Below are 27,047 nucleotides of genomic sequence, written 5' to 3' on the forward strand. Positions count from 1 at the left end.
CGGTGAAAAATAACCAATTTCTCAATGACAATATATCGAACTGCAAGACTCGGCAGATAATATAGGGTCAGGTGTTGCTCATCGACTTAATTTCATGCACGTCCTTGCAGGATTTCGTACTTTTGACCGAGTTTTAACATCGCGTTCATTTCCATTTGCCCGCGCCCGGCTGAGCTGGGCTTTGTCAGGAGGAGGGAGTTTGAGAGTGGGGGTTGGGATTGTGTGTTGATGTGTTGTTAAACTCAAAGAAAACTAAAAACAACACATTTCTCATTCACAGGTTTACTCCCAACTTGAGAGACACGCGTTTGAGTATAATGCTAGGAAGACGGTGAGTTTCAAATCCTCCATTTTCACGACTCTATCAAGCGTGTCAATCAAAGTGTGTGACGACGAAGTGAGAGAAAAGTAGTGTTGATGCAGCAGCTAGCCATCCGGCTAGTTAGCTTGTCGGTTGTCGCTACAATACCAAGTTTTGAGTGCACACGCATATCTAACCGAGCGTAACATTAACTTTTGTGTTTTACAGTTGCAATGTTCTGCTACTTTGTTTTAGGCAAGCGACTGCATCGAAGTCTACTGCTCCCGAGGCGCCCAAGGAAAATGCAGCACGAGCGAGGAAGAGGAAGGCAGATGTTGCTATTGTAAGTGTGCAAATCTGCCAAGGTGGCTAGCTAGTCACTAGTTTGGCTAGCCTTGGCCTCAGCTAGTCACTAGTTTGGCTAGCCTTGGCCTCAGTTACAGTATAGAACTACAATATAGACCTGATGTCACTGTCAATGCCTGCAAGTAGAACTATTATTTTAACCATCATTCAAATAAGATTACATTACATATATGAATATGATATGATGACAGTTTACACACACACACACACACACACACACACACACACACATTTTTATATATATATGGTAAATGGACTGCATCTATATAGCGCTTTTATCCAAAAGCGCTTTACAATGTGCCTACATACACCCATTCACACACCGAAGGCGGCCAGCTGCCACAGCCATCGGGAGCAATTCGGGGTTCAGTGTCTTGCCCAGGGACACTTCGACATGCCGGGGATCGAACCACCGACCTTCTGATTAGTGGACGACCCGCTCTACCTCCTGAGCCACAGCCGCCCACACTATATATATATATATATATATATATATACACACACACACACACACACACACACACACACATATGTACACACATACACACACACACACACACACACACACACACACATGATTGGTAACGTTATCCTTGCTGACATTCCAAAACATGTTAGGAAAGGTATCAGTTTCCACCTTTAACAAACTCAGAACTGCCACAGAGGAAGAAGAAAGTGGAAATGAATGAGACCTAATCTAGCCGGGCTCGTGAAGGGACCCATGGCTTTGAACTCTTATCACATTCAGAAATAACCATGAGTGTCTCCTTGTTGCTTCCTCAGTATTTACAAGATCCTGATGAGGAGGTAGCAGAGATGACTAAGAAGAAGCAGCGTAACACCGAGGTAGCTATCTCCACCACCCTAGGTCTCAAGTCATACAACCTGAGTCTGACTGACCGCAGTCTTCACACTCCTCTCAGATCTGTAAAGTCCATTCACTGACTCATCACTCATGTCTGTATTGGATCAACGCCAGAGCATGTGAGCGGAGTGGAGCGGTGATAATTATCGCTCCTCGCTCCCGGAGCGGTCCTTTCCACCCACTCAAGACCGCTCCACTCCAGACCGCTCCCCGCTCGATACAGATTTCACCCGCTCGCACTCTCCGCTCAAAAGAATAAAAGAGATCAAAAGGCCAGGGTGTTTTAATTTGCGTTTAAACGCCTGGGCAATGGGCATTGCTCACTACAAATAACATGAGCTCAGCAGAGTCGGCTGCATGTTCGTTTCTCTTCTTTCTCGTCTCGCAGCAGCTGGCAAGAAAATAGTGGGCGTGCACATGGCCACGCACCGATGCATTCTGTTACGAACATGTTGTGATCGAAACTCGAGCGGGACTGAGCGGTACTGAGCGGGTGATCGGTGCCGCTCCAACTTTCGCTCCGGTACCGCTCTGGTCCCCGCTCCCCGCTCAAGCCAAAATCCCCCCGCTCCACGCTCCGCTCACATGCTCTGGTCAACGCTGCTTGTAAATCTCCTGACACACCAGGCCAACGCTGGGCCGTCGGTTCGGTGAGCGTCTGTGCCCCTAGTATTTGCGGTCTGTCCCGCACCGTTGGCACTAGTCGGCCGCGTCAGCAGCTTTTCCGGCCGATTCGGCATGTTAAATCGGCGTCGGGGCGGCGGCCATCAGTGAGAGAAATCACTCTGGTTGGCTAGTCGGCTAAACAAATCAGTGCATGAGAAGAGAGGGCACGCACAAAACGTTCTTTTTCAAATTCATCTCACCTGATCATTCCAATACACAAATGTTTTTTTCACAATGACCGGGCATTCGCGAAAGCCACTTGAGCAGTGTCTCCTCATTTTTCCATCTCCGCCTTCTACAAGCAAAAGACCACGCCAATGCCACTTGCGAGTTTTTATCTGACATTCTCGATTAGAAGTAGCTAGCTATATTACGAAACCGTCAAATGCAGAAAACATGCTACAAGTCAGCCTCGACTTGGAGCCTTGCCGACGGCAGCTTGACCTATATACTCGAACGTCAGCTTGACGAGGGCGTCGCAGGGGAGTCCCCAGCAAAATGAGTAGATTGTGTGATTTCACTCAGATTTCAATGACTAGAAGTTAGCCCAAGGAGAGAATGTAGTGCATCATCTTGGTAATAGCTTTCACTCTGTCCTGTTATCTCCCCATCTACATCATATTATACTTGCGCTGTTGTTCACCTCAGCTGCATCGAGTCACATTTTCGGGGAGCTGCACGCCAGCTGCGCCGGTAGCCTCGCCAGCCGCGGCGCAACCTCGGCGCATTCGGCACAGGCTTTGACACTGTAGCATGTTTTCTGTTAAAGTGATGAGTGAGAATGTTGTGAAAATGGTGGGCAAATACTGCGTGGTTTCATGTATGTATCATAAACAGGGGTTTGTATATCCGCAGTCCTCGGTCTCGCGCAGGCGCACAACGTACGTACTAGTTGACCGTTAGCTATAGTCTTTGTGTTCAAGTGCAACCTTTTGGCCCCGACACAGGCGACATGAGAGGGACGCAACAGTCGGCCTTTGTTGCCGCTAGTTCTTTGACGTGGTTTTGGTGTGTAGAGCCACATGAAATCCGTTTTTTTTTCCCAAATTCAGTTTTATTTCCCCCCGAATTCAGTTTTTTGACTTGCCTCTCTCAGACAGCCTCGTCGACATGTTTCTCAAATGTGAAAACTAAGTTGTGTGAAGTGCAGTAAGGGTCCCACGCAAGACCGACCCCCCCCCCCCCCCTCTCAAAACACCCCAATCCAAAACTGAATGATTTCTCTAGGCCCATTTTACAATGGTGAAATCTTAGGTTACTACGATGATTAGATCTACTTCTTATTTTGATAATTAGCCTACTTTGATCAATTCCAGCCAAATTATGGAAATATTCCATGTTTTACCGTTGATTCCATTTTTATGACCAAATTCCATGATTTCGTCCATTTTACCCGTTTTGCTGAAATCATATGACCGTAGTTTGGTGTCTCTGAGCCCTGAAGTCGAGTTCAGCTGCTCATTTCACTACTAAGTACTACTGGCTTCTTTTCTGCCTTTGATTACACTAGTCTCACTCTTAGCCACTCTCCTCCATATTTTGTTTTCACCACCCTCTCATCTTCTGTTGTTTTTTTTCCATCCTGGTGTCTCCTGTGCAGCAGCTGGGCTGGAGTCCTGACGCTGGTTACACAAGTCCACACAGGTGGATCCCCACGCCTGATCAGGAAGAGGACCAACCGGTTGCCCTGATCGTCGCAGGCTTCCCCCACTACGCCTGCAACAACATATTTGTCACCCCTGTGCGCTCCTCCCCTCTCCCTGCACTGTGGTGAGTGTTGCTGCTGTCTGTCTGGTCACTTGTCTCAAATTAGGCCTCAGGTACCTGGAAACCCACCCAGATAGTGTCTTCCCTCTCTAAGCATAGAGTTTTCAAGGCAGTAGGCCTACTAGGCTTAACTTGACCATTATCCAGTGTAGGAATTTAGCCAGGGGAAAGGGCACAAATGCCCCCAAGAAATCTCAGAATGCCCATAAAAACCATGATCCAGGGGCAAAAATTGCCCCCAAGATTTCTATATATTTTTTTCATTCAATTCATTTAATTTCCATCTATAACACACTCAACACCTGCAAGCTGGTTGCTGGAAGAAGACGAAGAAAACAGTGTGCTGTTGTCCACACTACGCTTTAGCAACTTTATGCATTAATTAATTACTTTTTTAAGTGCCCCCAACATTTTGTAAATGCCCCCATTTTTTTTTAGACCGTGGGGGCAAAATTGGCCCCCAAAATATTTTTTAAATTTCCCACACTACCATTATCAGTAGATTCAATGCTTCGGATTTATTCCAAATATTCTGTACACGGAGTACCGCCATATACCACAAGTTCCACAACAAATTAAAATGTCTCCAGGTTTAACACCAAGGTGTGGCGATGGCCACAAAATGTAATTTAAAACTGGCACGACAAGCTAAAGCTACTAACCTGATTGCAGAGATTAGATTTAAAACAGTCCCGCAGTCACAGAAATGTTTGTTTTTGTTCATCTTATGTATTTAGAAATAAAATCCTAATCTCAATGTAATTGATACATCCTTGCACACTTTGTACAAGTAGGGGGACAGACACGGTACAATATTATGTGATTGTCTATCATCTGACTACTGTTCGTTTAGGACATTGCACGTTTTTTTCAATATTAACCTAAAGTGACAACCTTGTTTTTTTTACCAGTGTATCTTCTATGTTTCCCTTCCTTTCAGTTGGGCAAGTAAGGATGTGGTATGGAACAACATGTTGGAGAAGGACAAGAGCTACACCAGGGACGTCAATATGATGGAGAAGCATCCCCGTCTCCAGCCCAAGATGAGGGCCATTCTCCTGGACTGGCTCATGGAGGTCAGTGGCATGGCCCTGGGTCTTTCGGACCACAAATCAACACCCCTCTGCGTTTTGTTATTTTAGACCAATCATAAGTGGGGTTTCACTTGGTTCATTTGAGCTGTTCAAGTGAACCGAGTTCAAGTGAGTAACGAGTTACTCTGCACAGACGGTGATATTGTAAAGTAACTTATTACTTTCAAAGGAAAGTAACTACTAGTAATATGTAGTATATTACATTTTGAAAGTAACTTGCCCAACACTGCTCCCTAACATGGCCATTTAAGATAAGGGTGCAAGAAGAAAAGAAGCCTCTACTCGATTCTACGTGTTTCAAATAGGAGTAATGGCGACATGACTTTGCACTCAGCCCTTCACGTAGCACGTTAGCGTAGCTTGTTGGAGAAGTGGCAGTCAGCTGAGGAACATCAGCTCAGGTTCAACTCGCTGGCAAAAAGGTTTTATGCAACAATCGACTGCTGCAACTCCGTTTTCCTCTTTTAGCTTTCCTCTCCACGCTCGAGGTGTAAACATGAACGCCAAACGGCTGCATTCATTATCCCCAAATCATGTTTGGATAAAGGGTGTAACTTTGTACTGTCAGTGTCTCGCACTCACCCAGTCAGTCCGTGCCTGTCAGTGTCACGTTTAACCACCTGGTGTCCACGGTGGAGATATGTGGCGTTTGACTAGGCGTTGGGCGTGTCGCGGGATGGCTGCAGGCACCTGACATACCTTTCCTGCGTCCGTTTGGAGCGTCTCTGCATAGTGATGTGGATAGGGCGTGCAGCACGACCAGGTAGATCTTGTGCTGTTGAGAAATGTCAAAGTAGAACTGAAGTGTAAAGAAACGTTAGGCACACCTGTCCTGCCATAGGAGCGTCTGTGTGTCATCTGTAGCACATGAGCAAACAAGCGTTGTATAATTAGACGTGGTTAGGGGGCACGGTGGCTCAGTGGTAGAGCTGTCTCCTCACAGCTAGAAAGTCCTGGGTTCGATTCCCTCCTGGGACGCTGTGAGCGTCCCAAGGAATGCGTGCCCGTCCGCATGTCCTCGAGTGCCCACCGGCCGCCCAGGTGGGGTCGTCAAAAGGGCCTTTCTGTGTGGAGTTTGCATGTTCTCTCCGTGCCCCCTGGGGGTTTCCTTCATATAAGAACCCCTTCACCAAAACATGCAATATCCTGGTCACTGAAGTGGTGCCTCCTCTGGTTGTTCGGAGGGAGGGGAACTCGTTGGAATAGTGCGATCCTCCCATGTGCTATGTCCTACCGGTGAAGCTTCCCTTCCCCTGTCAGGTGAAAAAGAAGCGGCTGGCTACTGCCCATGTCTCGGAGGAAGCATGGAGCCAGTTTCGACTCTCCCCAGATCAGCAGAGGGTGGAGCAGCAACCAGGATAAATAAAAATAAGAATTAGCACTAATGGGGGATAAAAAAATATGTATAAGTATATTATACGTGGTCCATATAGAATGTGATAGCTATGTATTCTCAGTATGAACAACCGCATGGTACAGATTCATGTCCGCAGTCCATTAGGCCTGTGAATCTTCCCTGGCCTCACGATTCGATTCGATTACGATTCATCTGTCTTCGATTCCACGATGCATCTTGATACAGCTCAAACAGTATTGCAGCTCCAAGTATCAAATCCTCAATTTTCTGTACTATTAATGCACATGGCTACGTTTCCATCAATTAATACAAGCAGTCAGATAAATAGCAAGTCCCTTTTTTACGATTTTAACGATTTGATTCGATTCACACGTCCGCATCGCGATGCATCGATTATACGATTGTGTGTGTGTGTGTGTGTGTGTGTGTGTGTGTGTGTGTGTGTGTCGTAGGTGAGCGAGGTGTACAAACTGCACAGGGAGACGTACCACTTGGCGCAGGACTACTTTGATCGCTTCATCGCCACACAGATCAACCTGTTCAAATCAACCCTGCAGCTCATCGGCATCACCTGCCTCTTCATCGCTGCCAAAGTGGAGGTAGGAGGGCTGGAGTCCACACATGTACAATAGAGACACTGCGGAGCGCGTCATCATTCTGAAACCACGCCCAAAACGGGGGAAAACACAAACTCCCGTCCAATCCTGGCATTCTCCTATGTCGCGTGCATGATCGGGTCTTGCACAAAAAGATCGTATATACAGAAGATGAACACTCCAACTTACTTAATTGACAGCAACATCCACATTTTTCTTCTCGCCAATTCTCAATGGCTTCCTTGTTTTCCTCGGGGGTACAAATAAACTTTAACTGGCGATTTTTTACATTTGTTGTCTGCGCAGCCCACCACACAACAGCTTTTAGCTATGTTTAATTCAAGGAAAATGGCGCTGGTGTGTGGAAATGAACGGAGCTTTTCCCCCGTGATGGGCGTGGCCTATTTCATGCAGTGTCTCTATAGAAGTATGAGAAAACCCTGTTGTGCACTGTGGCAGATGAGGGTGAATATGTTCTCTTGGTCCAATCTAAATATGGGCACTTCAGCGCACTTGCAGACACTTGGTCGACTTTTTACGAGCGCGTTCCCAGGAAGTCTGCGAGTGCAGAGGGCCGTCCAGATCCACAATACATCCAGTCCACAAGGGGCCTGAAGCAAACTTTCAGGCCCCATCTCAATGTCCGCACTCACAGACTCACGGGCTTTGAGGCGCGTGCCCGCGAGGGCTTAGGGCTGTCCCACTGTGAAATCATCAAGTGCACGAGGGCTCTCGGCAGACATTTTTCGAGAACTTTATGCAGACTTTCCGTAAGTCCGCAGCTCTGCAGACTTTGCCCGAGGGGATTTCCCACAGTTCATAGCATTGTGATGCTATATTTGGGTTACCGTGGTTACTAGGGGGTTTCCCGGAAGTGTGAAAGAAACGGTAAACGGATGGAAGGAGCAAACGTTACCGCTACCAAAAAGAAGTTCACATGTAGGTGTATGCTTTGTCTGTTTTTGTTTTTTGTCTTGTGAAGGGATGGGGGGTGGGAGGAAGGTGGCTGGAGCGGGTATATATACAATTGCTTGCAAAATAATCTTATTATACTGTCACTGTTACAATCATTTGCAAACTGAAATGAATAAAAATATTGTAAACAAAAAAGCAAATGTAAGAGAACAAATCCCAAACCCCAGAGACATGGCTGCAGTTGTTGTTGGTGTTGTCAGGGTAACGTGAGAGTGCTGTCCCGTTCCTCTTTATACCATAGAGAGCTCCAGGGATGACGTATTTTTGTAGGCTGAATGCGGAAGTCCCGAACTTCCTGGTTCTTCACTGTTTCTGTCTATGGGATTTTTGAATGGGTTTTTGGTAGGGCTGTGCCGATTCACTTATCTCCCGATTCGATACTATCACGATACTTTGGTGCCGATTCAATATATATTGCGATTCACGATTATTGCGATTCTACGATTATTGCGATTCGATATTACGATTTATTGCGATTTTTGTTTATTTTTTTCTTTTATTTTTTCAGTTTGTTTGCTTTTTTACACTAGATTAGAACATGGGAAAAGTTGAATCATACACTAGAGACTGTATATTATATATCATGAGTAGGGCTGGGCGATATAGTTAAAAACAGGGGCGGACTGGGATCATAATTCAGGCCGGGCATTAGATACCAAGCAGGCCAGGCCGATATGGGCCAACGCGCGTGAAATTTGGGCCGTTTGAAGCCAGATTTGGGTCCAATTTTACAATGAGATGCACCCACTTTAACCCTGAAGTGTAATTATTACTTCAGACTAACTAATAAAGTAATAAAACCACTAGTAAACCAGTAGGCGGCGCCTGGCCTGCTGTTCAGTGAGTGGCCTGACTGCAAGCACCCAAAAAAAAAATTTTTTTTTTTTTTTTTTTTTAAATTTGCGATTATCGATTCTGGAATAAAAGATCGATCCAAAAAATCGTGACATTAAAAATCGCGATACTTAGGTGAATCGATTTTTTCCCCCACCCCTAGTTTTTGGTGCGATGCTTCAAATAATGTCTGTGGGCAACGCAAGTTTAATCAAACGCGAACCAAGGTTCAGCGGGATAATCTTCACACATGAGGACCACTTTCATGAGTTTTGAAGCGTAACTGCGAGCCCTAGAGGTAAAAAGCTCGTGCTAAGCTAATCCAGAACTACACACAGTGTCGCATAGGCGTCCACGCATTGATTGCGAGAGAAAGAATTTCCGCGTTCACTCGTGATGACGTATAATATCCGCGTCGACATTGTAGTCTCATTTAGCCGTTTGCTAGCTAGCCGCCCTTTTAACGGCACATAAAAGCTTCAAAACTCATAAAAGTGGTCTTCATGTGTGAAGATGATGTTACTAAACACTGGTTCGCGTTTGATTAAGCCAGCGTTGCCCAGAGACCTTATTAGAAGCATCGCGCCAAAAACCCATTCAAAACTCCCATAGGCGAAAACTTTGAAGAACTAGGGCTGTTAACATCGATGATTTCCGGACTCGTTCCTGGAGCTCTCTATTTTGAGCGCTTGCAGCCTCTCCCCCTCAATCACTTACCAGCTGATGTCAATGAAGTCTGTGAGGGCTCAGGGCTCAGTGCTTAGGGGGGACATTGAGATTGGGCCTCAGAGTCCGCTTGGTGTGTAGACTTCACCGGACTTCACTGATTTAATTACCCACAATTCATTGCAATACAGATGTGACGTAGTTTTTCCACTTGCCGGAGAAAAAAAAAACTTATGAATGTGTCAAATAAAAACACCACACCCTCAAAGATCAGTGCCGCTCGGAACTGGATGAGAGGTCTGTTTGAGCTAACGCTGGTTCCCCTCTTGTCATTGGTTCTCCCCCCTCTCCCAGGAGATGTATCCTCCCAAGGTGCACCAGTTTGCGTACGTTACGGACGAAGCCTGCACTGAGGATGAGATTCTCAGTATGGAACTCATCATAATGAAGGTAAACGAGACACTCACAGAATTTGTTTATACACCGCTGCTGCGCTCGGACCCTCCTGGTGCCGGATCCATGGAGTGAAGGATGGTCGCATGACAGGAAGAATGTACAAAAATGACTGAATCACTTCTCAATGTTAAAGCTTGTGGCATACTCTTCGCGCCCAGCCAAGCGCATAGGGCGCACGACGATTATGACGTCATCGCACGGGGCGTGTCGGGGGCGAGGCCTGAGCGCAGCGCGGCGCGTCCATGGAGATTTTTCTATCAGCGCGTCGGGTTTTGCTGCCTGTGCCTGTGAGATCTCCGTGGTAGGCTATCGGTGGATATCTGCTGTGATTGAGTCCTCACCGTCGTAAAGTCGCCTTTGAAGCATGGCGTTCGATTATAACGAACTAGTTGTGTGGCTTAGCCTTCCCAAATGTTGAGGGTCGTTTTTTTATAATTTAATACATAGAATTGGGAACGTTACATTCAATTTCATTCAGACTGCCTGGAGCTGCGCACTGAGTATCTTCTGTTTTGGCCCGCGCAGAGTGCGCGCGCCCTCCTCGGAGCCCCGCCTCCAGCGCGTGCGCGAAGAGTATGCCAGAAGCTTAAGGCTCCTTCCTCGGCAGGATGGGTCCTTCCACGGTTTTTCCTAGCCAGCGAGGAAGGACTCTTGCCTGCCCTCTGTAGGAAGACCCATCCTGCCAAGGAAGGATCCTTGACATTGAGAAACGGCGACTGATTAAGGCGGCATCGCCGGAAGTCACTTTTGTACATGCTTCCTGTTGTGCGAGCATCCTTCACTCAAAGCCAAAGGACACTCACAGACACACACACATGTACCCCCACCCCACCATCATCAAGGATCAAAGGATTCAGATGGGGCCTAGTTCAGACACATCACAAATGGCTTGCTGTCCTTCTGTCTGTTCGTTAGTCCACTCGTCCATGTGGAACATCTAATATCTCAGACCACTGATCAGATGTAGATGAAACATGGGTAGTAACGCAATACGCATCTCACTCTGCCTTCTGGTGTTGTCAAAATGACACTTGACCCATGGGGGAGACGCAGTTTGCCCAGAGGGGGGTGGCGAGTTTACTGTTGTCTTGATGGTGTTCACCTTATGTTCATACAGTGGGCCAAATTCTTCCGGGTTGTTTGAACACTTCCGGCGGTCACGGCGCGAAATACAAAAGAATGCCAGAAGAAGAGAGTTGTTTTTGTAGCGGGCAGTGCAGGGGGTAAAACAAAGAACGTAGCCTACTACTTTGAGCTCGGTACACAGCAAGCAAGCGGAGTATCCACTGTTGGCCAGGTCAGATAACGTTATCGTCGACAATGACGAGCACTTTCTTGTCAAACATACCTGGGGCCGGTTGCACCAACTGGTCTTACACTGGTCTTAAGCTAAGTTGGTCGTAACTTTACGACCAAACAGCTACGCCGGTTGCACCAAGACGACTTAAGCCTTATTTTCACTAAGACCAGGCGTAACTCCTACGCCTCGTCAGGAGGAGGCGTAGCAGAGATCTCCGCGTCGTAACACCGCCAGTTCGCCGTCTTTGAAAGCACAACGTTAGATTATAACTAACTAGTTGTGTGGCTTAGCCTTCCCAAATGTTGCCGTTACTTTTTTAGAATGTAATACATAGAATTGGGAACGTTACATTCAATTTCATTCAGACTCCCTGACACTAATCGCCGCCGCCATTTTCCCCCGGGGCTTCCACAGGAGGAGGGGGGTGGGAGGAGGGAGGGTGTAGTGACGCACATACAGTAGTGGGTGACGGCGCGAGGCACATGTGGGCCAATCAGAGGGCATTTCCCGACAATTCACATGAACGCGCATTGCTACGACCAGCGTAGTTAAGACCAGAGTAAGCCGTGTTGGTGCAACAGGCGTAAATCCATGGTCTTAACTAAGACCGACGTAGGAGTTACGACCAGGCATAGTTAAGACCAGTTGGTGCAACCGGCCCCTGGACTCCAACAAAGAAAGCTTCAGATGGTTTTCTCTCCTCCGAGCGCAGCTCGAGCCACTTGCGTCTATAAGACCCGCAGACGTTAACGTAATTCCCTGGAATGCGAGAATTAACGAGCCAGTTACATGGCGTTGCATTCTTAGACATTGTCGTTTGCTTTTATTTGGTATGTTACATACAATTGGCTAAATTATTAGTTCATTCAGAGTTGGATGATATTGGAGCAGCCGGCCTTTTTCTTTTTCTTTTTTTTTGCCGGAAGTCGTGACACGACCACACAACCGGGTCAAATGCCTATTTAACTTAGCCTGTAAATTTCATGTACATTCAATGTAAACTCTTATTACTCTGACTGTAAATTCATGTAAATCCACTGCCTATTTAACATATATTTAACTCAGTCTGTAAATCTCATGTAAATTCATATTTATTATCCACAGAACACTTCACCACTCATGTACATATTGTATATATTTACTCGATTTGATTGCACGTGCAAGTTGTGATTGTCTTTAGTTATCTTCCTACTTCTTATCTCTGTATATTGATGTGACCGCTACGCTGCATACAGACACTAAGACAAATTCCTCGTATGTAACTTGCATAGTGGCCTTGTGGTCTGAGTGTCCGTCCTGAGACTGGGAGGTCGTGAGTTCGATCCCCGGCCAAGTCATACCAAAGACTATAAAAATGGGACCCATTTGCCTCCCTGCTTGGCACTCGGCATCAAAGGGTTGGAATTGGGGGGTTATCGTGCGTTCCTTTATCGCAAAATAACTGGGATGTGGAGGCTAAATGACATCACATCCGTTTTGTTAGCGTTCCATTTGCAGAAAACTTGAGCTGGGAAGTTCACTGTTCATTGGTCAGATCCAGTCGCGATCCAGTCGCTAGCCATTGTTAGCAATAACAATTGACAACATGGCATTTCGCGGCGTTTTGCGCATACAAACACTGCAGCCTCATGTCCACACAGATAGAAGTTAGGCAGTGCTGTGTGTACAGCTGATTTAATGAGACACAAACAAAACAGAAGTGCTAAACAATATTACTACGATTACTACTACTGTTGTTGCACGGCGCAGCCATCTTGGATTTTTGAGGTTGGGGCTGCTGAGGCTCCAACGAGTTTGGAATGGGAAATACCAGCTCTGGTGACGTCACCACCCAGCTCATGACCTTTGAAGTCGTAAGATTACCAGTCCCCAGTTATAAAGGAATGCACGATTAGATCACCATATGATTCCCGAGCGTGGCGCACGCCGCCACTCACTGCTCCCCCAGGGGATGGGTCAAATGAGAACAAATTTCACACATTGTGTGACAATCAGTGGGACTTCACCTTTACTTTACCTTTACTTTACTGTGGCAATAAAAGTGATTCTGATTCTGAAATGGGCGTGGCTACATAATGTGAATACTTTTGGAATTGCATTTGTCCGACATGAGTTAAGGCTGATATTTGCACTTTGACACCAGTGCGTCATGTTAAAGTTGCTAAGTTTGCAAATCCACAAATGCACAATAGGACTGTACAGAATTGGCACAGCTTTGTTTGAACTATAAACTTGTCAGAAGTTGGATCTTCAGGCTTCAGTGCCTTGTTGCTCTGAGCATCATGCAGCCTCTGTCTATCTCCTCTGACACAGGAGCTGAAGTGGAGCCTGAGCCCCCAGACTCCCATCTCCTGGCTGAACGTCTACATGCAGGTGGCCTACCTCAAAAACACGGACGAGCTGCTCATCCCCAGATACCCTCAGGCTATGTTCACGCAGATCTCCCAGGTACAGCCTCTTATCTTATTTTTTACCTAGAAAATAAGAGCGGTCTGTCCACCTCATTGAGAGGTGCTGGACGTCTTTCTTGTTCACCAAAATTGTAATTGTGACAGATGTTTCAAACATAGTCATTTTTTCAGGGGTGACAAGACACCACGAAATGTTTATCACAAAAGGTTTGCAACAAAAAGATGTGGACCTGCATTGAGTTTTGCACCTGTTTGTGTGTACACACACAAATTCACAAGAATTCATTTTGAAAAATAACTATTTTTGCAACGTTACATCCAGATATGTTTTGACATATTAAATGATAACTGTTTATTCATATGGTTTCCCTAGTTGTTGGACCTGTGTATGCTAGATGTCCGCTGCCTCGAGTTCTCCAATGGCATCCTTGCTGCGTCTGCGCTGTTCCACTTCTCCTCCTTGGAACTGGTGGAGAACGTCTCAGGTAAAAGCACCAGCTCTCTTGTCTGGAATCTGGATAGCAGTGATAATTTTGGCAATAATGGCAACATGGATGCATAAGACTATGACAAATATTTGTGAACATGGGCAACTATCAGAAAAGTACAATCATAGTTTTTCTTAACGTAAACTTCTGTTCTTTATCCCACGATATTTTCTGCGTCTCCCTTTAACCTGGTTGTGTAGCACTGACTGAAGTATCTCTGTTGTCCTCTTGTCTCCATGCAGCTCTGAAGAGGGTGGAGGTGGAGGAGTGCGTGAGGTGGATGGTGCCCTTCGCCATGGCGTTGCAGGAGGTTGCAGGTGGATCGTCTATGAAGAAGTTCACGGGGATCCCCGCCGACGACATGCACAACATCCAGACCCACGCCGCCTACCTCACATGGGTGGTAAGTCACACTGACCCTGCTGGCTTCCTGTAGGTCTGTGAACGTGAACATTGTGCTGATGAGGGAAAGTGACTTTTTGAGAATTGTGTGGAATAAGTGTAGAAATCCACAATCGGAGACTAAACTGTTAAAGCTGTTAAACAGTCGGTGCAAAATCTGTATCTGAAATAATTCGGAAGAAATTCCTTCCAACTGACGACTACCAAATGAACTGTACAATAAATAAACTGATCTGGTAAGGTAATTTCAAATGCACCAAAGATGGATTTGGAATAAGGCAGTTTTATTGCCCGCAGACCACTTCAGTTTTGCACCTGCCATGTTTTGAGCTTTTCCTGACATCACTAAGTGGTTGGTGAATGTATACGACTATTAATCGCCGATATATAATCCTGTTGAACAGATTGAGAGAAGATAACATAAAATGTCACATCCCCTTGGGGAAATTCAAGCTTAGCGAAGGCCCGTACCACCCTTTTCATATCAAACAAAATTTCAATGCAAATGGACAAGTAAGTTAATTCTGCTTGAGGTTAAATGAGGCATCCTCCCCCCCTCACATCTTAAAGGCACAGTTGTCTAAACTTGACCAAAGACTCACATAGAGCCATAGTTAATTATTCAGTCATCTTTGTTAATAAATGGCATGTATTGATATTCATTTCCTCCTTCCATGATTGTTCCATCGATCCCTCATGGTGTTTAATTATTATATATTTCTTCTTCTGTGGTTGTGCGTGCAGGAAAAAGCGTCCTCCTACCGGGAAGCAGAACTGGAGCGCCACGGCAACTGCCCCGTCCCGTCAGGCGTCCTGACCCCGCCCCTCAGCAGTGAGAAAACCGAAGAGACGCTCCGAGTGGACGCTGCCGTGCCTAAGATCAGACCTAGGATCAGCAGCACTCCATCCCCAGAGCCACACCTTCTAGAGTAGAGGAGCAACGACACTGAAACTTCCCAGCAAAATGCTCCCCGGATCTCCACTGACTTAGCTATATGAGGTTGCAATGGAAGTTTGCTGTGTTGGAAAATCAAGAGCTGTGCCTCTGTGTGTGCAGTACCTATACACATCTGCACAATGAGATTCAGTGGAACAGGTTGATGGAAGCGGTGCGGTGGACCAGGCTCTCATTTTAAGCCATGCCAACGTCACCGATCCAAATGGTTTTAAATCTCCGGGTAGAAAGTGCAGGAATATGCACAAGACTTTGGCAAAATGGGGAAATGCTCACAAACGATGATCGTGACTGGCTTGGATGCCCCGACCCCACATGTCTCTCAAGGAGTTTTATCTACGTTTAACCTGCCAGTTTGGATGAAAACAGGAAGAGAATGGGCTGTTTGGGACAGGACCGCCCAATAGGATATTTTAATTTTATTTTTCCATAGCATTGCACCCACGCTTGCATTAATTACCTACCACACATGCATGTGGTGGTTGTTGATGCATTTTATTTTCTTTGCAGAGGCTAAACTGAGCAGACATTTTTTAGAGTCTCAGCTTGATTTAGCTTGAGTTTTTGTTTTTCTCTCTCGGATTAATATTGATTACCAGTCGACTCAAGTGCCCAAAAACTATTCCTAGGGTCGTCTATGGTAGCCTAGGTAAACCCAGCCCCCACGTGACCTGCTCTCTCAGTTCCCAGACTAAGAGCAGGTCACGTGGGGGATGGGTTTACCCAGGCTACGTCTATGGCTCTGTTTGCTGCTATTAAGTGGGCTTTGCATGACGGAGGGGGGAAACGTGTGTGCGTGCGTGCTTGCGTGTGTGTGTTATTGTGTGTTTGGTTGCATGTGGCTCTAGTCTTGCCATTTTGTTGGTCAAAACATTACCATGTTTTGCTTGGGGACCAGTAGCTTGGCTACCTAAATGGACAAATGAACCAGCCAGGCTTCAGAAGCTCAAATATTGATTGTATTTAACGGTTATTTTTACCCCTATTTTTACCCCTCCTAACAGTTTTCCCCCCCCCCACCATCAAAATGTAAGATTTATGTTTGATTTTTTTTAAATGGAATGCTGCTACATATATTTTCCAATAAAGACAATGTCTCAAGACTCTGTTTTTAAAATTGAACTCCTGTGTCTTGTATGATCTAAACCAGGGTTTTTCCAAAGTCTGACATGGTGGGTAGGGGTGGGAATCGCTGAGTAGCTCACGATACGATATCGTCACGATACTTGGCCCTCGATAACGATATATCACGATACTGCGATACTGCGATATATTGGAAGACGATACATCACGATACCTGTGTAACAAGTGAAAAAAATACCTCTGAAGGCAAAAAATCATGTATTATGCATTTATTAGCAGAATTGACATGAACTCTCTGAGTTCACTCACTCACTCATACCATTTTCGATACCACGGAGGAAAAGTTACACATTAAGTCTTTTTATTATTACTATTAAAACAAGAAAACCTATATAACCTACCTACCTACCTATATAATTTCTAAAAGTAGATATTAATGATCAAACATTTCCATTCATGTAGCCTACAGTAGTTATGTTTTTGTTTCAACTACAAACATAAATAAAGTCAACTTGAAACTATGTTTCAACTACCACACACAGCATAATATTTTAGCCTGTTAAAAAAATAAAAAATAATTAATAAACATCGATACTTGGCGCCAGTGTATCGATAACGTATCGCGGTTGGAAATATCGCGATAACGTGGGTATCGATATTTTGTCCCACCCCTAATGGTGGGCCTCCCCTCGACCAAAGCCTGGAGATTTGCCCCCATACTTGCATAGTTTCGCTCAATTCCTGGATGCCTATGGATCATGATTGTTATTTGATCCCATATAGACAATAATTGAGCATTAGCTTCCCCTGAAACTGTTTGGAGCCCCTCTGGGAAGGCCCACCTCCCCACGTTGAAAATCTCTTGATCTCAACATGTTTTAAGTAAACCTTTCACCATTGCCAATGTGGCATATAAGACACTTTTGATGATGGAAGACGAGACCTTTTTTTATGGACTCAAAATGGAGAGCTGTGTCTCCTTGGCAGCTGGCTGACCTAGCACTGCCTTCTCACTGCTGTTCAGAAATCACACACTAGATGTCAGTGTGATGCTGTCAGTTTTTGGCCGTGTCTGAGAACATCGAATGCAATCTAGTCTGATCAAGCAAGGGACTTAACAATCACAGTGAATCATGTCCTCATGCATTGCTCATATCCAGACCAAGCTCCAGGTTCAACTATCTTGTGAAATATTTGTTTTGCAGACTGTAACGAAGTTTGAGGGTAATCTGTAATTAGGTCTACTTTGACAGGAAAATCATCATGAAGGTATTCATCACTGTTTTTGTGGCTTGGTAAAGTTCTGTGGTGCGGAACCGACGCCATTACCCACCCACCCAAACCAAACCCGACCCGCTTAGTTTGGGGACCGAGTGACGTACTTCCTCATCCTTCGCGGGCATTTCAAAGAAATGTCATTGCGAGAGAAGGTGGGTCGCTATTATTTGCACACATATGACAGTCTATATGTAAAGTTTCTTATTATGTGCATGATAAGATGTCCAAATACCTTATGGAAGTGTCTTTGATAAGAGAAAGTAGCACTGAAGTGCTTGGGCGACGGTAACGTGGTTTCAGCCATTAAACCGAGTGGAAACAGCACGCGACCATTTGTAGCAGCAGGTGAAACAGAATGTTGATAGAATATTTGCCAAAAAGTGGTCCGTTTGGGCGCCGTTGACGCTACTTGTTTCAAGTCTGTTCACTCAGAACAGACTTGCATACTTAACACAGTTGAGAAGAACTTTTGGACATTGTTTATCCACAACTTTATTGGCAATATCCGGCTCATTCCAGAGATTGACAAGACACTGGAGGCTACCACCCGCCAGAAGGGCTCACAGGTGGGGTGGAGACTAAACCAAGAGAGCTAAAGGCCAAGCTAAAGCTAACTCTGCATCGGCTATCTACCCAGCATCTTCCTCGCCAATGTAACCTGGTTTCTGGCCAACAAAATGGATGAACTGCAGGTAAGTCGAGCTGCTTGTTATTTTGGTTTGTTTGATGTTGCCCCATGTGCGTGTGTGTGTGTGCGTGCGCGCGCGTGTGACAGGGTAGGAAATTAACGTTTTTTTTAAACAATGGCTTTTTTTTTTACCCTTGTGAAATACGGGCATTTGGGATAATTTCCAGTGCTATGTAGGCTAGGTAAGTTAGCTGTAGCATATGTCACTATCAAGTCCATCCTCCAACCCACAATAGTAGACTCTTTGACAGCTTCGTTGGGGGCCTGGGCTGGGCAGACCGGGAGAGGGCCAGCCACTGTCTCTATTTCATTTCTCATTCACTCAGCGGGTGGTCTGTGTATTAAAAATGGTATTAAACAAACTGAGCTAGTAAGCTAGCTCGGCAGCTAGCTTGCGCTGCCTGCCTGTCACTACTGAGGTAAATAAATAATGTTCAGGTACGTTACGTTGTTCAGGTACGGATGCCTAACTGAGAACACAATCTAGACACGCTTTGCAAATACAGAGTATTTATTTATTTTACGGGGGTGGGGGGGGGCGTTAAAAGCCACCCTCATCCCAATTCCAAGAGCAATTTAGATCTTTTCTTTACAGGCATTTTGCCCTGACCCCCTGCTAATTTCCTACCCTGGTGTGTGTGTAGCCTCTTTCACACAGAATTCCCAGTAAATTACTGGGATCACCTTTCAGGCACCACTAGTGATTTTCACTATTCACACACACAGCTACATCCAGGAACATTTCTGTCTTGCACCTTTTCACACGTGCCATGGCAATGCCGGACTAGATGGGGCAAGGGACAGAGGAAGTTGGGCTCTGAGGTGGGCAGCTGTGGTGCGTCTGGCCTGTCTTTCAAAGTGACTGATTCAAGTTGCAGAGTGGGGGGTCATACCCCTTTACATGCCCTTCCCTGCAATGTTACGCCCTCCATTCACACCACAGCTGTGCAGGGATTTACCCTGCAATGTTACTAGGGTTAGGGTCTCGGTCCGTACAGTGTGAGCACATAAATCGGGAACCAAAAATTGACAATACGACAATTAGAAAATGTACACTTAAAAAACAATTCATAATCAGAAATCCAGTCCAGTTCAGCCTAGGTGTTTGACTGTTGTCTTCTCATTAGAACCTTTGATGAATAGCCATACAGAGACTAGACCAGGAATCAAATTATTACTGAACAACCATACAGAAACTAGATCCACAATCAAACTCTAAGCCTCTGAATAGTGTTTGTATAGAAACTACAATAGGATTTGCAAAATCGAACGGGACTCAAACTCATGCAACTCTTTCTGGACGGCCGTATGAAAAAAACAGATCACAGATCAAACGGCGAGGTTCTTCTCGTTAATAACCACCGTCGCAGATCTCCACTTGTTTGTCTCCAGTGGTTACTTTTTCTTCTCGGTGTTGACGCTCAACGACGGCGTTGTTTGCGCGAGCCGAGCGGCGTCGGAACCAGGCCACACCTCCCTCAGGGCCTTGCCGCCATCCCGTGTAAACAAGTTGCTTCAGTGTGTATATTAGCAAGACGCTTTGATGTCACCGGCTGACTTAGTTTTCTCTTCACTTACTCTTCAATATTTAATCGACTTGATTAGGCTATATGCTAGCTGGGATGATCTGGAATACAACAAGGCGCTAATGGGGTTTTTCTGTTATTCCCATAGTGTGTGTTGAGCACACAGAGCAGCACACACCGTGTTGACGCACACTAATGCACGGCAGGGCAAATTGTCTGTGAATGGCCGGTTGTGGTTATTGGCCGACCGTGGCCCTGAAGTGCCCTTCAACTGTGAGGAACATGTCAGTTGAAAATGCTCAGGGACTGTACTGTCCATGCTGCTCTTTCTGTCATGCTGTTTAACTGTGTGTCTGCCTCCCTCTGGTGGCTACTCTAATTAAATGCAGGGCCACTTGATGAACCACACACAGAGGAGCCTCCCTCTCCTCCAGACAGTGAGGCTAGAAGGAAGGGGTAGAAGCCGTGTGTGTGTGTGTGTGTGTGTGTGTGTGTGTGTGTGTGTGTGTGTGTGTGTGTGTGTGTGTGTGTGTGTGTGTGTGTGTGTGTGTGTGTGTGTGTGTGTGTGTGTGTGTGTGTGTGTGTGTGCGTGCGTGCGTGCGTGCGCGCAATGGGCTTTTCGGTCAGATCCAACCGAGTCAGAAGAAGTAGTTCTCAGCTGGTGTGTCTGTCTTCCATATTCAATGAGGTTCCAGCTGACCGAAAAGTGAAGTTTCTACTTTGTGTTGAGAAAATGCTAGTGGCCCTTATAGCGCAGGCATGCTATCATTCAACTGTATGCTAAGTTGTGAGTTGTGAGTTGAACCCAGGCTGTCAGAGGTGAAAGTAAAGTATCTGTGCATATGCAAGCCTCTCATTCCTCATCATTAGGAGTAGAGTAAAACATAGAGAACATGGACTGTAACAGTGCTTTTCTTTTGCTTTCATTCCCCTATCATTCAACAGCATGTGATGCACTCAACCCTGGGAGACCACTAAAGACCATGGTGAACAACACCCTAAAAGAGGACTGCGGAGCTGCAACAACTGGGGAGCTGTGGACCCTGATGGAAGCACGAGACGTGTGGAAGGTCCGACATCGTGCCCGGCGGCGGCCATCCTGGCCTGGGTCGACGCAGTGAGTGATGCACTCAAATAAGACGAGGCATAGACAGCATTGCATGGAGCTGTGGGAGTGGGCCTGGCTGGAACAGAGTCTGCTGCTATCAGACACAGAGAACCTGTTAGCCGTGTGCCTCCTCCTCATGTCATCCTAATAAAAGACTACCTGTTCTCATTAGGGCTGGGTATTGGCAAGGACCTCACGATACGATACGTATCACGATACATGGGTCGCGATACGATTGTATCACGATACATTGCGATACAATACATATTGCGATATATTGCAATACTCGACATATTTTACTGAAAATTAAAAAATAGAGCTAAAAATACAACACGCTGTGCACCACCCAGGTAGTGTAATAATATGTACACTCACTTTATATCGATAACTTAGTGGACAAATTGAGTCCAAACTACCGAGTGTTGAGTGTCTTACTGAACGCGCTGAAATAAAAAGTATTCTCATTGTGTCACTGAACACACGGCTGTGCCAAAAAATGGATATGGCGATATATCACGATATTTTTCTGAAATATCGATACAGTATTGCGGAAAAAAGTATCACGATATATTGCCGTATCGATTTTATTGCACAGCCCTAGTTCTCATTAGCTTGATTTCTACGCAAACCAGCAGGATGTCTTATTAATAGCCTGTCATTTTTATAGTCATTTATGTTGCTGAATCAAAACAAAAATCACATTAGATCAAATTGTATGGTGGGATTTGCTATTTGTGCAAGACGACATGAGCTTTTTTAGCCTTGCAGCGAGCGGGTGTTAGCCTCACAGGCAGAGCAAAGTATCTGTATCTTCCCCTCTAAGGCAGACTGAAGGAGACATATTGGAGTCAATCTGAGAGTTGTACAGTACAATAGAGCATGTGTGGATTACTGTAGGCCTGTTTAATAACCCCGCACAAAGGCACTCTGTTCTTTTAAGTCTTTATGGGATTTCATAGTGTGTGTGCGTGTGTGTGTGTACGTGTGTGTGTGTGTGTGTGTGTGTGTGTGTGTGTGTTGAACATGAGGGGCCGTTTCCTGTCGATTACATCCCCGGTTCCTTTTCCCATTGTGATTCCTTTAATTAAAGTGATTTTATTCACAGGCACACACAGTTGGCACCGGCTACTTTCCATTAGGCATGTGAGTGGACACCTCGTTCAGTGGGAGGACCCGCACTGGGGGCTAGCTGCTTCCCTATGGCGCGCACAGTACTATTCTCGTCTCCCAGCTGAGTTTGTTGTGTGTTTAGAATTTATTAATCATTGATTTTTAACGCAGCGGCGGCGCCTCCTCTTGACAGTGGCAGCGAGCTACCCGCACGCGCGCGCGCGTTAATTAATTCCTGCTTCCCAACCTTACAAAATGGCATTTAGAGAGGTCGGCTTGCTGTGTCCTCTGACCTATGAAGGGAAGGCGTAAAAAAAACACCAAAATGTCAAAATTAGCCTTTGTTTGTTCTTCCCTTGGCAGATTTTATTGCTCTCCTCATATTTGATGGAGCGAGATAGAAACATCGGGGGGTTATTTTAGCTTTATTGAAACCACGTGCAAATATACAGTTGTGTGTCATCTTTGATATTCGGCTTGGTCGTTTTGGAAGGTTGAGAAACGCAATATTGTCTCTTTTGTTGTTGGCGTTTCCCTCAACGCACCTGCTTTGCATACAGCATCTGCCTGGAAGCCTCTCGGAGGAGCGCTGGGTCTTAAGTTGAGGATAAAGGTGCATTGCCATCAACAATAGCGAGTCTGTGTTTATCCTTCCACTTCTCAAACAAACTATGTGTACAAAGATTTGCCTTCCGTGAATTTGGCGGAAATGGAAAACGGGGGAGATTAGATCTTAAATTAAAGCATAGAGTTGCGGGAATTTGAATGGGGGTTGGGATTTGAATGCATTTATGGAAGTGTATAGTCTCTCTCTGTCTTTTTTTTGTGTGTATTTATTGAGCAGAGGAGCTGAATTGTTCATCCATTGAAATGAGTGAGTGGCCTGTGTGTTTGAAGAGATAAAAGCCGCCTCTCATAATCCGTATTGACACTCCGGGATGCGTAAAGACAGCTATTGCTAAGTCCCTGCTGCCGCGCCGTGCCGCGCGCGCCCTGCCCCGTGGTACAGGCCTCATCTCTATTCACACTGGGTTGCTTAATGTTAAAGATTTCCTGACAGATTGCTTTCAGCAGATTGATTAGCACATGTTGTTAGAGAGCCAACTTCCCAAAGTGTGCGTGTGCGCGCGCGCGTGTGTGTGTGTGTGTGCGTGTGTGTGTGTGTGTGTGCGCGCACTTGTGCTTCACTGTCTGTGCCCCCCCCCCCCCCCCACCCAGAGCGAGAGGGAGTCATGGAGTGCTTATCACATGCTTCAAAAACGGGGGGGAAAAATGGGGGGGGGGGGAAGCAAATAACCACCTCAGTCGTAACCTGATGGCATTTTGCTGCGCGCCCCCGCCGAGCTGCTCCTGCACAAAAACACGAACAGTGCTGACACCTGCAAAAGATCACACACACACACACACACACACACACACACACACACACACACACACACACACACACACACACACACACACACAGGCTCTCCTCTCTGCTCACGTCCATCAAACTCTATAAACGCCTGTTCTGTAGGAAGCAGTAAATAGATACTACTACACACGTGCATGTGCCTTGCAAACCCCTAGCCTGTATCTGTCTCTCACACACACACACACACACACACACACACACACACACACACACACACACACTCACTCACTCACACACACTCTTTTCAAAGTACAACCGCTGAGCAAATTGGACGGCAAGCACAAAAGCAGCGACCATCTGATAGGCTCAGATTTGTAAGGTCGTGACCATTTTTAAGAAGTAGCTGTGCAATAATCTGCGCGTCTTGCTTTGATAAGGAGTGCGTGCGATGAGCCGCGGCCTTCGTTCGGGGGGTCAGGGAGGGCGGGGCATGTGCCCGTATCATCCCCCTGTGCAAGTGCAAGTGCAAGTGCAAGTGCAGGCGAGGCCTCTGGCTCAGCCGTAGCTACAAAGTCTAAAATAAATCGTTCACCATGCAAATGCGCTGTTTGACACGTTCAATTAGACCCTTGTGTAGAAAACGATTGGCGCTTTGAAGAGAGGCAGTTCCCACTGTTAGTGCACCTACCAAGCCCCAAAGCCCATTGGCCTATTCCCTCTCTCCCTCCCTCTCTCACCCTCCCTCCATCCTCTCTCCCAGCCTGAGAGAGAGAGAGACAGAGAGACACCCACAGAGAGAGAGAGAGAGAGAGAGAGAGATCCATCGATCAGTGGCGATCGTTGAGCGCCCACCCCGGCCCCGCCTCCCGCCTCGCATTGTTTTTATCTCGTCTCTCAACCCTGTTGCCATGGCACTGAAGATGGCACTTCAACCCTTGTGCTTAATGATCTCTTGGATGATAGCCTACTTGTCAGGCATTCATGCCCTGCTCTGCTGAGATGAAGACAGAGAGGGATGGGGGGAGGAGGAGGGGTTTGTGTGTGTGTGTGTGTGGGGGGGGGGGGGGGGGCGGGGGCATTTGATCCTGAACATTTTATTCTAAGCTTAACTGGTAAATGAACGCCGTGCGGGGTGATGGGCTACTTTCCAAATTATCTTTTTTCCTTCTTTATTTTCATTTTTTGGGGGTGGGGGGCTTAATGGTTCATGATTCGCTCCTGCCCCCCAGACCTCCCCCCCCTCCCCCCATCCCCCCCCCCCCCCCCCATCCTAACTGGCCGGACGCCACTCTCTCAGAGACGGACATTCTGAAGGAGGGAGAGAAACCAATTTGCATTCATTTAGTGTCTCTTTTGTTTTGCGGCGTGACTTTAAAAGCCATCCCTCTCCTCTGGCAGTTCAGTGCTGGGTGAGGGATTAGCGCTCATATAAATAGCTGCCATTGATTTGACTAAGAGACTACTCTGTGTCATTATGAAGGCAGAAAATCCTAATTTAGAAATCAGAAGCAAAAGAAGAAGGAGGAGAGGAGGGGGGGGGGGGGAAACGAGAACGAGCCGAGCGTTCAATTCAATCGGGTAATCCGCCATATTGCATGAAATCAGGGGTGTCGCGTTACAATGCTTGATTTTAGTCATTGCTGCGATGGAGACAAAGGTAGCCGCCCGGAGCCATCATGGCGGAGCCACTCAGTAAGGGAATGTGTCATTTTATTATGCCTTTATCTGGCAACCTCCCTCCCTTTATCTGGCAACCTCCCTCCCTCTGTGCGGCGCCACCATGTGGAAGGCCTGCCCGCCCGCGCGCGCCCGTCATCACAGGGAGGAGCGTGCGTGCCGCGGCTTTGATGGACGAGAGTTACGGCCGTGCCACGCGGGTGACAAGTGAATAATTAACGGCGAATCTATGCTTTAAATGTATTCCACTGCTGCAAACACGACAACAGCCTCATCCAGGTATTTCACATCTGTGGCTCTTCTCATTCCTCCCTCCCTCCCCTCCCCCATTCCCCCCCCCATTGGGTGTAGAAATCGTGCCTAATCACATATGACTTCAGGGAGATGATGCGCGCCCCCCCCTGCCCCCCCGCCCCCCGTTATTTAAATATGGAATCAGGCGCTCTCACCCAGTCAGAGACATTACTGACTGCTTATTGATTTGAGATTCCCGGAAAAGGGAGAGATATGTGGCCCCGCCCCCACGCTGGAGCGGGAGGCGTTCGATCACATCTGACCTATTATTCATGTGTGGCAAAAAGAGATGGTTGATGTGTGTGTGTGTGTGTGTGTGTGTGTGTGTGTGTGTGTGTGTGTGTGGGGCGGGGGGGGGGGGGGGGGGGGTTGGATGGTGGAGGGAGAGAGAGAGCTGGTGCCATCTTTGGCACGGCTCCATCAATGTTTCAGCGATCAGACGCATCATCAGGGGAGCCGCCGGGCTGAATCGCTTCCACTGCTTTTCTGGCTGTTGCTCTAATGCAGCATGGTTTTTCACACATCTGTCATATTCCCTCAGGTGAAGACTTGACACCCTGTTGTTCAGTCATGGAGGGAGTAACTAGTTATTATTTAGTAACTCGATTATCCAGTTTCTGATCCTCAGACCGAGTCCGGGGAGAGAGCTGCAGCTGCAGCCAGAGCCCCAGAGGCTAATGACCTTAGGTAGGCTATAAGCCTCCCTAATAAGTGAATGTTCAATGCCACACTGTGGCACAGCAACACTGACATAATGTGTGCATTAATAACAATCGAAGCTGACTTTTAAAAGTAACGCAAAAGTTACTTTCCCTAGTAACTAATTACTTTGAAGTAAATAGTAACTAAAGTAATTAAATTACTTTTTGAGAGAAGTAACTGTAACTAATTACCAATTGTCAGTAACTTGCCCAACTCTGCTGCTGTTACAGGACATCATCCTCACAAGGAAAACAACATTGGTCGATTTTTAAGTGTTTTTATGAATATGACCTCTTGCGGTCGTGTGACTAACAGCTGGGACCCACCAGAAAGCGTAGCCGATGCTGAAGCCTCGCGTCACTGAGACCGTTTGATTTCGCCGTCTTTGTTAAAGCAGCTACGAGCAACTTTTTCGATTGTTATTAAACAGTATAATTACAATATTGATGCATCACATCTTACCTATAATAGTAGCTGAGACCAAAGCCGTGTGAATCGGAGATTGCTCCCTTGGATGATTATTAAGTCTGTGTCTGTCTAAACTCGCGTCAACAGGGGGCTCTCTCTCTCTCTCTCCTTACCGCCGGCCCGGCTACCCGGAAGTGAAACGCGGAAGTGAAATGCAGCTGCCTGCCTACCCCGTTCGCGCTGCCTAGCAACATAGCATAAACAATGTGAACGCCACGCATACTCTCGCGAACATCCCTCGTTATATTCTAACAGGTTTT

The 27,047-nt window shown here is 46.5% G+C and overlaps 1 protein-coding gene across 1 annotated transcript; it reads left to right on the forward strand.

The window, feature by feature from the left end:
* Positions 1-561: 561 nt before the first annotated feature.
* Positions 562-15,477, forward strand: ccne1 (cyclin E1; the record flags this gene model as incomplete). Its single annotated transcript, XM_083662154.1, has 10 exons — positions 562-644; positions 1,451-1,513; positions 3,799-3,968; positions 4,906-5,041; positions 6,869-7,015; positions 9,842-9,937; positions 13,557-13,691; positions 14,028-14,139; positions 14,385-14,545; positions 15,289-15,477. Exons 2-10 carry the CDS (start codon positions 1,484-1,486, stop codon positions 15,475-15,477), a joined length of 1,176 nt encoding a protein of 391 aa, XP_083518280.1. The 5' UTR covers positions 562-644; positions 1,451-1,483.
* Positions 15,478-27,047: the final 11,570 nt, after the last annotated feature.

Source organism: Poromitra crassiceps (assembly GCF_964638095.1).
Source record: "Poromitra crassiceps genome assembly, chromosome: 28".
Lineage (NCBI taxonomy): Eukaryota > Metazoa > Chordata > Actinopteri > Beryciformes > Melamphaidae > Poromitra > Poromitra crassiceps.